This window comes from Marmota monax, unplaced genomic scaffold (assembly GCF_021218885.2).
Source record: "Marmota monax isolate L192 unplaced genomic scaffold, Marmota_monax_Labrador192_F-V1.1 WCK01_AAM20220418_F8-fsc00225, whole genome shotgun sequence".
NCBI classification, from domain to species: Eukaryota; Metazoa; Chordata; class Mammalia; order Rodentia; family Sciuridae; genus Marmota; species Marmota monax.
The window spans coordinates 762,849-775,521 of NW_026694524.1; the positions used below are offsets into that span (position 1 = coordinate 762,849).

General features: G+C 36.2%; 1 protein-coding gene across 3 annotated transcripts in view; it reads right to left on the bottom strand.

The window, feature by feature from the left end:
• Positions 1 to 12,673, bottom strand: part of Krbox4 (KRAB box domain containing 4) — a 29,710-nt gene that overhangs the window by 13,866 nt on the left and 3,171 nt on the right. The window contains exons 4-7 of one of the 3 annotated variants that reach the window (XM_046420202.2): positions 10,225 to 10,351; positions 9,812 to 9,907; positions 2,456 to 2,499; positions 759 to 878 (exon numbers count right to left, since the gene is read on the bottom strand). In XM_046420202.2, coding sequence (XP_046276158.1) covers positions 2,456 to 2,499; positions 9,812 to 9,907; positions 10,225 to 10,351 — 267 coding nt within the window. In that variant the 3' untranslated portion in view covers positions 759 to 878. Of the gene's footprint in view, positions 1 to 758; positions 879 to 2,455; positions 2,500 to 9,796; positions 9,908 to 10,224; positions 10,352 to 12,673 lie in introns of those variants that run through there. The other 2 variants (XM_046420201.2, XM_046420203.2) reach the window with 2 other exon arrangements.

A 12,673-nucleotide genomic window follows, 5' to 3' on the forward strand; every position in this document is an offset into this window, starting at 1 on the left:
ATGTTTAGTGAGAGGTGTCTTCCCACTGAAGTCTTTCCCAGTCATCATAGGGCCTCTCTCGTCTGTATGAGTTCTATGATACACAATGAGAGTTGATTTCACACTGAAAAGTTTTCCACATTCATTACATTCATAATTTTTCTCCCCTGTATGAATCCTCTGATATTAAATGAGAGTGAATTTCCTATTGACTGCTTTCTCACAGTCACTGCATTTATAGTGTCTCTCTCCTATATGAATTCTCTGATTTTTGATGAGGGGTGCCTTCTGGAAAAAGGTTTTCCCATTCACTGCATTCATAGAATTTCTCTCCTGAATGAGTTCTCAGGTGTGCTATGAGGGCTATCTTCTGGCTGGTGGTTTTTGCAAATTCACAGCATTCATAAGGCTTCTCTCCAGTGTGAATTCTTTGATGGGCAACAAGGTTGGTTTTCTAGAAAAACACTATCAAATTCAGTACATTTATAGAATTTCTTCCCAGTTTGAATTATCTTTTATTAAGGGCTTGCTTCTGGTGGAGGCCTTTTCCTTGTTGACTGGGTTCAAAAAATTTCTCTGCAGGTTGGGCTTTATCAAGATTAGAATGGAGACATAATTTCCAATTTACCTTACACCATCATTTTTCTTTTTTACATAGCTTCTGATTTGACTAAGAAAATTAAAATTATGGTTTGAACAACTTTTCCATGAATAATACTTAGGGAGTCTTCGTCCTACAGAAACAAAGCATTTGCTCAGATAAATGATTTTTCTGCATATCCTGCAATCTTGATTACTTTCATCCTTCAGTGTTTCCTTGTCTATGATTGCAGCTTGCCACAGAGGTCTGTCTTGACTTTCCTTGTAGTTATCTATCTGCTCATCAACTTGCCAGACTTCTAGGGGAAAAATATGATAAATCCTTCAATTTGTAAGTCTTTTTAAACTATAATATTATGGGAAAACATTAAGCCTTAAATGCCCTGTGGTGAACTCCTATCAACATGACTTGAGCTGATGTGGATGGATCCTCCCCATGTTCTACCACCCCTACCTGTGCTGACTACAAATGCAAAGAAATGCTGGCCCAAATTTAACCCAAAAAATGTAATATGCAGCCAAGCTAAAAGCCAAGAAATTTACTAGGTGACAAAAATGAAGAAGAAATTTAAAGTGAGAGGGTGAATAAAAACTGAATCTGTGTGGCTTTGCAGTTGAGAGATTAAGGCTCTAATCATGAGTGTGAATTCCAGGCCACAGGGCATAAATGTGCAGAGAACTAGAATTGAGCTCCCAGTTTAAAGCTGGGAATCATGAAAGCTATCTCTGTTTGTGAAATAGGAATTAGAGTGATGTCACCCACTAGTTAATGAAAATGGTAAGAAGAATAAGGAGTTACTTATAAGAAATCAGAACCCTAGTCCTCTACCACATGTGGGAGTATATCCCAAATGGACATTTGAAGTATCATACAAGACCCCCAAAGTTGAAAAATACACCTAAATTGGTTCTACATTAGTGAAACTAGTGGGCTCCATTTCTAAACCGTTCTACAGTGATGCTTCCATAGCTTTCATAAAAAAGAACTCTCACTGAAAAGGAGTTCACAGTAAAAAAAAATCATAAACTTCAAAGGGAAATGATCCACAATGAGTTGAAAACATGTCCACAGAAGTCTGTACATGGATGTTTATAGCAGCTCTACTCATAATGGCCCCAAACTGGAAGCAACTAAGATATCCTTTAGTAGCTGAATGGATAAACAAACTGGTACATCCATACAATGGAATATTATTCATCAATAAAAAGAAATGAGCTATCAAGCCATGAACAGACATAGAGGAAACTTAAATACATATGCTATTTGAAAGAAGCCAGTCTGAAAAGGCTATATATTGTGTGATTCCAAACATATAACATTCTGGGAAAGACAAAACTACAGAGACAGTAAAAAGATCAGTGCTTGCCAGGAGGGAGGAGAAAAAGGATGAAAAAGTGAAGCATAGGGAAATTTTATGGCACTGAGATTATTCTGTATAATGCATTAATGGTGGATTTTTGAGCATTTCCATAGAACTGTACAACACAAAGAGTGAACCCTAATGTAACATATGGACTTTAGTTAATAATGTATTAACATTCACACATAAATTGTGACAAGTATACACCACTAATGCAAGATGTTACTATTAGGGAAAACTGGGGTCGGGGAGAGGTATAAGGAAACTTTTGGTACTAGCTGGTCTATTTTACTATAAATCTAAAACTGTACTAAAAATAAAGTCTTTCAATTTAAAATATGTAAAGGGATGGATATATAACATGAAAACCTAGCTAAGAGAAAGCTGGAGTAACTACAATAATTTCAGACAATGACTTCAGAACAAGAAAGATTTCTAAGACAAAGAAGGACATTACAAAATGATAAAATGGTTAATTCTCCAAGAAGAAATAACAATCCTAAAAGCATATGTACCTAATAACAGCACTTCAAAATACATGAGGCAAAAATGGATACATCTGAAAGAGAAACAGACAAATCCACAATTATTGTTGGAGACTTCAACACTCTTTGTCTCAATAATTGATAGAACGAGTAGACAGAAAACCAACAAGAATATAGATAATGTGAATGGCGCTATCAGCCAACTCCACTAATTGACATTCATAAAACACTACATCAAACAACAGCAGGATACACATTCTTTTCAAGTGCATATCAAACATTCACCAAGATAAGACATATTCTGGGTCTTAAAACAAAATATAACAAATTTATAAGAAATAATATGTGCGATAACAGTATCAATGAAATCAATGAGAGAAAGATATTTGGAAAACCCCATATATTTGGAAATTTAAAGACATACTTACTTCTAAATAAGCCTTAAGGGACATCTAAAATATTTTGAATGAAACAAAAATGAAAAAAAAACATATAATTTGTAAGACATAGCTAAAGCAGAATTTGGAGGGATATTTACAGTTCTGAATGTATATGTTAGAAATGAAGAAAGATCATCAGAAGAAAAGAGTAAAAATTAGAACAGAAATCAACAAAGTTGAAAATAGGAATATCCTTCAAAGGGGGAATGTTAAACTATGGTGCATCCATTTGATGAATTACTACTCGGTAATTAAAAGAAATAAACTATTGGTACACGCAACAGGGTGAATCTCCATAGAATTATGCTGGGTGAAAAGCTCCAATCCCATATAGTTTCATACTGCATGACTCCATTTATATAATAATTTTGAAATGAAAGAATCATAGAAATGGAGAATAAATTAATAATTTAAGGAAGAGTTGGGAGTGGAAGGAAATAGATCTGGCTATAAAATAGCAATATAGAGATCCTTGTGGTAACAGAAATATATTCTGTATCTTGATTTTAGCAATATCAATATGCTTGCTGTGATTTGTATCAGGGTTTTTAAAGCTGTCACCATTGGGGGAAACAGGATAAAGAGTACATGTGGTCTCTCTGTAGTATTTCTTACAAGAGCATGAGAACCTACAATTACATAAAAATAAAAAGTTAAATTAAAAAAAATAGTCAAATATTCCAAAGAGTAGAACAGTGAAGTAGAACAACAAACAAAAGGAGGGAGGTCAAATAGAAAAGAAATAATACAATGATAGGCCTAAATCTAATAATATCAATAATAATATAAAATACAACTATCTTAGGGAGAAACAATACAATGTATCAATTGATCCATAAAAAGTATGTTCAACATTCATTAATGATAAAAATTTGGAGAAAAGCAGGATTAGAAGGAAATATCCTCAACTTTTATCAGGTCATCTATGAAAAATCCTGTAAGTAAACTTATACCTAATTGTGAGAGAGTGAATGTATTTGTCCTAAGATCAGGGTCAAGGCAAGTATATTGCCCTCCCTATTCCTTGTCAATATTATAGCAAGGATCCTAACCAGTACAATAAAGCAAGAAAAAAAGTAAAGGCATCTAGATTGGAAAGAAAGAAACTGTCCTTATTCATAACATGATAATTTATATAGAAAATGCCAAGCCATATATAAAAGAGCTACTAGCACTAATATGTGAGCTTAGAAAGGTTCCAGGATACAAAACCACATAAAAAAAATCATTTATATTTCTATAACTGGCAATGACCAATGAGAAATTGAAATATAAAACAAATATGTATGTGTATATGCATAAATACACCATTTATATTACCTTCTATGAACATAAAATATAGGGGTAAGTTAAAGAAAATATTGCAAGACCTGTTCATTCAAAACTGCAAAATATTACAGAGAACAAATTTAAGACATAAGTAAATGGAGAGATATACCATATTTATGAATTAGAGGACTGTATATTGTTAACATATCAATGATCCACAGATTCAATGCAATCTTATACAAAATCCTTTGCAGGCCTTTGACAGAAGTTGAAAAGATGATTCTAAAATTTGTAAAAAAAAATATTAAGGACCTAGAATAGCCAAAATATTATGAAAAGGGAAAGAAAGTTAGAGGACTCACACTACCTGATTTGAGCACTTAATATAAGGCTACAGTAATTAAGACAGTGTGACACTGGTATATAGGTTGAAACATAAGTGTTCAAATAATTTTCAAAAATGATGCCAAAGTAAATTAATAAAGAAAGAATGGCCTTTCCAAAAATGTTACAGGAACATTTGGAAATGCATATGCAAAGAATAATATAAAAGAATGCTAACCCTTACCTCACACCAGATACAAAAATTAGCTCCTTATCAGTCATAGACTTACATATAACTATTAAAATGATAAATCTCCTAGAATAAAACATGTGAAAAAAATCTTTGTTACTGGGTTAGAGGTTGCTAAATAGGACACAAAAAAGTATGATCACAGAAGAAAAACTTGATAAACTAGACTCTATCAAAAACAAAAAAACATTTGTGAAAGATATTATTAATAACAAAACAAGCCACAGCCTGGGAATAAATATTTGGAAAACACATAGCTGGTGAAAACTTATAGCCAGAATATATAAATAACCCATACAATTTAATAATAAACCAGAATAGCAAAATATTACAACAGATACTTGACCACAGAAGGTACAGAGATGGCAAATAAGCACATGAAAACGTGCCCAATATAATTAATTATTATATAAATGCAAATTTAAATCACAATGAGATCCCCTACATACCCACTAGAAAGGTGTGTTGTTGGTGGGAAAACAAAATGATACAGCCACATTGGAAAATACTTTGGCAATATCTTACAAAGTTAAATATATGCTTACCATAAGACCAAGCAATCCCACTCTAAATCTCATATTTCCCAAGAGATATGAAATCATATGTCAATCATACAAATACCTGTACAAGAATGTTCACAAGCTTCATTCATAATAGCCAAAAACTGGGAACAAGTCAAATGTGCATTAACTGGTCCATCGATAAACTGGAACACTACTCAGCTATAAAAAGGAACAAACTGCTGATGCATACACAACATGGATGAACCTAAAAAGCATTAAAGTAAGTGAGAGAAGTCATATATGACTCATTTATATGAAATTCTAGAAACAAACAAACTAGAAGGGAAAGAGATGAAGCCTGGGGTGGAGAGAAAGTTTAATTATAAACGGAAACAAAGGTTGTTTGGGGAGAGATGAAAATGTTGAATATCTTGATTGTGGTGATAGTCACATAATTATATTTGTCAAAATTATAGAACTGTGTTCCTAGGGAAGGTGAACTTCATACTGGACATTATTATAGCTCAATAAATCTCACTTGAAAACAAAGCAACACAGTAACATCAGCATAAATATATAATGACCATACAAAAAATATATACAGAGAATTATGTTAGAATATTACAACATATAGCCAAAGATCACATGCCAATAATGCATATCCTTTTATTAAAATACCTCATAAGTACCAATGATATGCCTATAGGGAATTCAGGGGGTGAAGTGTACGAGTCTCTGCAACTTTGAAAAGCACTGCAAAAAATACAGGTAAACTGATGGAAGGACAGAGGAATTGGCAGACAGACAGGAGATAAATCAAATATAGCAAAATGTTAATTACTGAATCCAGGTGGAAATATTATATGTGCATTCAATCTGTAACTCTTTTACTTGTTCTTTATGATAATTTTCATAATAAAATTTTGGGGGGAAAATCTGGGTAAAGAATAGCAAAGCAAATCCAGCCTAAATAGAAAAGAGGAAATAAAAGTAAAAGGAGAAAAATTAACAAAACAAAGAGGAAACCACAAAGAAATTAACAAAGCTAAAAATTCATTCCGTGAAAAAATCAATAAATGTTACATAAATTTCAGAGGTTCTACTACTACATGGGATTTGATGATAGTTTTTTATTATTATAATGAGGTTACTCTTGAGACCAACAGTTCCTAGGAGACTTTTATTATCTGAAATTAACCTAGAGAACTATCAGAGACCTATCCAGGCATGGGGGGGGGGGGGTTACAGTCCCCAAATAGATTAAGTATGGAAGAATGGGAAGCAATTCAAGTTGCTTTTTGCATCCACCCTTGGGAATTATGAGGGTTGTCTAGGAGCAAGTCCACATGCTCCTATATTCCCATCCCATCCTGATCCCATGCTCTTGGATTCTGGCTTTGCTATGTCTCCCATTTCCTTGAAATCTCTCTAGCAGATATTTTAAGCAGCATACCTTTAACTAAACATGGACATTAGAACTCTCTGGAATGTTATTCAAAATCCATATAACCAGGCCCACCCCAGGTTTCTGAAAAAATTTCTAGAGAGTGGGGCCTACTCATGACTATTGTGAGAGTTCCATAGTAATTATGAAATGTATATCTGGTTAACAATCACTCCATAAAACAAAACAAACAGAAAACCCCCCTTCTGTATGGGTAAAAACAGTGATGAAATTTTGAGTGCTTCCTTAATGCCAGGTACCATTTCAGATGCTTTACATACATCGATTCATTAACTTTTGATAATCACTAAGTTTTATCATTAGCCCCCTTCTACAATGAGTGAAGAGAGGCAAAGCCATTTGTCCACAGTGACAGCTACTGAGAGAAATGGCCAGATTTTGAACCCAGACTATGTGGCTACAAAGTCCATACTCTTAGCCACTTGTGTGTAGATGAATAACAAGTCTCCTTTCTCTGCCCAGGTACAAAACGATATAATATTTATTCATTGTCTTCCACCAGTCCAACACTGGGTAAATAAGAACGAGATGCACACTCTTCTATCTAGGGTTCTGTGTGTTCAGTAGAGAAATAAGCTATAGGGTTTTTCTGGTATATGTGTGTGTGGGGGGGGGGCGGGTACTGGAGATTGAACCAAGGGGCTTTATCACTGACCTACATCCCCAGACCTTTTTCTTTTTTATTTTGAGACAGGATCTCACCAATTGCTGAGGCTGGCCTCAGGCTTTCAATTTTTCTGCCTCAGCCTCCCAAGTTGCTGCAATTACAGGCACACTCCTCTGTGTGCTAGGCATTTTATTTTTGGTACCATGGATTTGAACTCAGGGGCACTTAACACTGAGCCACATCCTGAGTCCCTTTTTGTATTTTATTTAGAGACAATGCCTCACTGAGTTACTCAGGGCTGCACTAAGTTGCTTATGCTGGCTTTGAACCCATAATCCTCTAGCCTCAGCCTCCTGAGCTACTGCATTTGAAATTACCATGTGGAATGCAAAAAAATGTTATTTAAAGTTATAAATGTAACAAAGGAGATAAGAATTTAAGTAACATGAAGAGCTGAGAGCAGAAAGCCAAAGGGTAAGTAAGCTAATTCTTATCTTTCATTGAGAGGAGATACAAATGAAAATTCAAGAAGTGTGCTCAACAGAAGAACTGAAAACAGAAACCTTTAGTTAAGGCTGCTCTTGGGAGATGTAACTGGGAATGAATCTAAGATTACATTTTATCCTATGTTCTGCACTCAGAGTGAACATGTGCATGTCTATATTAAATTTTAATAGAATGCAGTTTTAATATAAGGACATTGTGCTGGGTGTGGGGGCACACACCTGTAATCCCAGTGACTTGGGAAATCGAGGCAGGAAGATTGCAAATTTAAAGCCAGCCTCAGCAATTTATCCAGGCCCTAAGCAACTTAGAGAGACCCTGTCTCAAAATTAAAAAATATAAATGGCTGGAGATATAATTCAGTGGTTAAGTACCCTTGAATTCAGTCCCTGGTACTAAATAAATAGACAGGCATTGTGAATCAGGAGGGTGGACTATCCTGAATATAGTTTTCATCCCTTTCAGGATACCAGTGAAATGAGAACATTCGTTCTAATTCCAGGTATCACTGGAAATTAAGAAATTGTGCCATCAGTACACTGGAATCCTCATGCATCTCTGTGAGGCAGCAGATATGGTGGTGCACTGAGCTATAACAATGATACTATAGCTGAAAAAAAAAAAAAAAAAAACAAGGAGAAGCAGGAGAGCAGTGGGGGCCACAAAGACCGGTCCAGGGTGCCTCTACATTTGACCAAGAATGTTGCTCTGAAATGAATCTCTAAAAAGCAGTGCTTCTCAGATTGTGGGTGTAGCTCAATGGTAGAGTACTTGCCTAGCATGTACAAGGCCCTGGATACTATCATCAGCACCACAAAAAATAAAGAAAAGAAAAATAGAGCAGTATCCTCAGCTGTCCTGTGCCTGCAAGTTCTCTGAAGAGCTTGCTGAAATATACATTCTAATTTAGTAAATCTTCAGTGAGGCCTGACACCATAGAGTCCCAGAAATTCACAGGCTGCTGGTCCATGGGCCACACTATGAAGAGTAAGTAAGAGCATTCTAATCAAATTTCTCTGGGATGGGCTCATGGAGAGGATTAATACAAATGGGAGAGGAAAAGGAGACCAATAGATCTGGAGTTTCTGGATCTCCACAAGCAGCTGAAAGTGAAAATAAACAACCAACTAATCAAAGAAAAAGGCAGCTCCATCCATCCAGGACTGAAACATGGTTCAATGAAATATTCTACCTTGGAGCAATGGCTTCTCAAGTTTATGTATTTTTTGAATAATACAAAAAGAGTTGAGAAGGAAGGAAGTATTATTGAGAGAAGCAAATGGATGGATGGCATCAAGTCAGATTTGTAAGAGTCTGAGAAGAAATAAGAAAACAGAAACAGTGTTTATGGTACCTGGGTTCAAAGCAAAGACAGATGAGAACATAGTGGGTACCTGGCCTAAAAGAGTTAAAGGTCGCTAGCAAAGCTTTGTCGTCCATACCAAAGGCAAGTAACCAGGTAGAATAATTTTCTTGAGGCTAAAACAAAGACTCCAAATTTCAGACTGAAAGGGCTTGGAATGCTGGGGGCATTCCAGACCAAGGTCCATCCCTTCAGGCTGAAGATGGTGCAGCCCCGGTGACTACCCCATGCACGCAGCAACTTGCCCCTGTACAGCATGCCCAATAGACAGGAAATTGGTGTTTCGCCTACAATTATTCCAGTAAAACCACAAAAGTCCAAGAAGGGGGAATAAAGTCTTAAAAACTTCCAGAAAGGAGGGGGAAAGGGATGAGAATGGGCTTGGCACTTCTCCCTAGCAAGCCAGGAGGCTGGAAGACAGGTGGGATCTCAGAACCAGAAAGACCACCCTCTGTGTGAATGCCAGGTGAAGAATACAAGAGACCACAAAAGGCCAACAAGGTAGGGGCCTCGTTTGGATATCACCATAGCTCATTCTTCAGACCAGAGTCATGTCACAAGTCTGGGGGCTGAGAAGAGCTCCTAAGTGCAGCCCAGGGGCCCAGCTCCTACACACAACTGGGTTCCTTATCCTGGCCTGACGCACCTGGATTCTGCTCACCTGGACAGCTCTGTATCGGAGTCCTTCCATCTGCCCTCCAAGCCTCTTCTCCTTGTCCCAACCTGAAGAGCACATCTGGTTGGGCAAGTAGATACCCTGTTCAGGGGAAATGACATAAGACTGTGGCATTAATGCTGCGGGCATTCCAGCCCAAGGTCCATCCCTTCAGGCTGAAGATGGTGCAGCCCCAGTGACTACCCCATGCACGCAGCAACTTGCCCCTGTACAGAACAGTCACCTAGAAGGCGAGAGCACAAATGTCCTATCCAGTGACCTAATGGAACTATGAATTGTTGACACTGAGCCTCCTGCCCAAACTCACTGAGGGTTTCAATGCCACTGAGTTTGCAGCAGCTTAGAGAGGGAGATACTCCTGGGGGCATTCCATGTCACCCTGTGCAGCAGTCCCTCACCCAGAGACACCAGGTGGCTGTAGTTCTCAAGCATGACATCCCTGTAGAGGTTTTTCTGAGCAGGGTCCAGTTGCTGCCACTCTTCCAGGGTGAAGTCCACAAACACGTCCCTGAAGGTCAGGGATTCCTGTAACAGCACATTCCTCTTTAACACAAAGGGATCAGCTGGGGGAATTGGGACATGACACCTCATGCACAATGAGTGCATACGCTGTGCCCATTCTAAGACCTTTACCTGTATTAAAGATTCTAATCCTCATCACCATCCTAGGAGAAACTTGACAGATGAGGAATATAAGGTGCACAGAACATAAAGTAACTATCCCAGATCATAGCTGGGAACTAGAGATTAAAATCTATGTGGTCTGTCTTCAGCACCCCCTTTTAAGACACTACAGTATTTTGTCTTTCTCTATACATTTGTTCTTATGTTGTTCACTAGTTGCAATATGGCAGAGTATTATAGTAGTCCTCCCTTATCTGCAGGGGATATATTTCAAGACCTCCAATGAATGCCTGAAATCATGGATAGTACTGAATCCCTTTACATACTGTTTTTTTTCCAATACAGACATACTTAATGATAAATTAGGTATAGTGAGAGATTAACAACAATAATAAAACAAAACAATTATAACAATAAACTGTAAGTTATGTGAATGTGTTTTCTCTTTCAGAATATCTCACTGTACCATACTTCTTATGATGATGTGAGATATGGTGTCTATATGATGAGATGAAATGAGGAAAATGACATAGGCATCTAATATAATGTTACTACATAAGGGTTATATGAACACAAGTACTGTGATACTCTGTCAGTGGATCGGATAAATGAGATGACTAATAAGAGACTAATGGGTAGCTAGCATACACAATGTGGATAGACTGAATAAAGGGACGATGGAAGCTTGACAAGGATGAAACAAGAGAGCACAAGATTTCATCACATTATGCAGAATGATATCCAAATTAAAACTTATAAACTGTTCATTTCTGGAATTTTCCATTTAATATTTTTAGACCAAAGTTAACTTCATGTAACTGAAACCACAGAAAGCAAAGCCATAGGCAAAGTGGGACTACTGTATACACAGGATTATATATACTTAAATTATGTTAAACTTTGTAGGGGAAGTAGAGTGTTAAAATATCTTATACATTCAATGCATATTTACTGAATAGACACTGAAGTGTTAGGTCCTGTGGATGTCAAGATTAATAAAATAAATAAATCTCCTGAACTTGTGAAGCTTAAGTCTAGTAAAAGGAAAAATAACAACACTTATACATATGAAAGAGAAAGAAGATAGACATGGTGGCATATGCTTGCAATCCTGGCTACTCTAGGGAGGCTGAGGCAAGAGGACAGGAAGTTTGGAGTCAGCCTCAGCAACTTAGCCACACCCTGGCTCAAAATAAAGAAAAATATTAAAAGGTCTGGGGATGTAACTGAGTGGTAAAGTGCCCCCGTGCTCAATCCATAGTTAAAAAAAAAAAAAAAGGAAAAAGAAACGAAAAACTGATTCATGTATCTAGATAGAATGTATGAAAACTGAAGGAGAGAAAGACTTGGGGATGGGTGACAGAAAGAATTAATTTTTCTTCTTTTGTTTAACAAAGCTTTTGCTTGAAATTTTGCCATGAGTAAAAATTACTTTGAAACATGCTCAATTACACTTATTCACATTCAACTCAGCATATGGTTTTAGAATTTTGACATCTATATCCTAAGTGAAATTGGTCTATAATTTTCTCTTTTGTAATATGTTCATCACATTTAAGGTTAAATGCACTCATAAAGTAAATTTGATTCCCTTTGATCTTTCATTAGCCTGGAAACCTTGAACATAGAAATTATCTGGTCTTTTAACATTCTGTGAAAGTAGTAATTAGTAAAGACTTAGGGCAAACTTAAAGTGTGAATACCTTTGACTCAAAAATCCAACTTTCAGGTATATCCTCAATAAACATGTTACAGAACAAATAGAAATGTAGCACATTGCTTATGAGGCACTGTCTTAATATTAAAAGAAAATTTAAAACCTAATTATCTATCAATAGACAAATAATTAAGTGATAATATCCATTCTACAAAACTGGAATTGAATTAATCTTTACATATTGACAAGGAATACTACTATTAATAATAATAAGGTGGTAAAAGATGGATAGGAGAGTATGATGGCAGTAATGTAAACATATAGGTATTCACATACATAGTTACATATGCATATATAACATGTGTATATTTATATACACATACAGATATTCACATACAGTTACATATGCATATATAACGTGTGTGCATTTATATACACATACACATATATATTTTTGCTTAATTAAATTGACATAAAAGCATCTACACCAGGATATCACTAACATGTTAATAGTGTGCATCTCTGAGGAAGAATGTGGGACTGGGAGAGGAGAAATTGATAGTTTT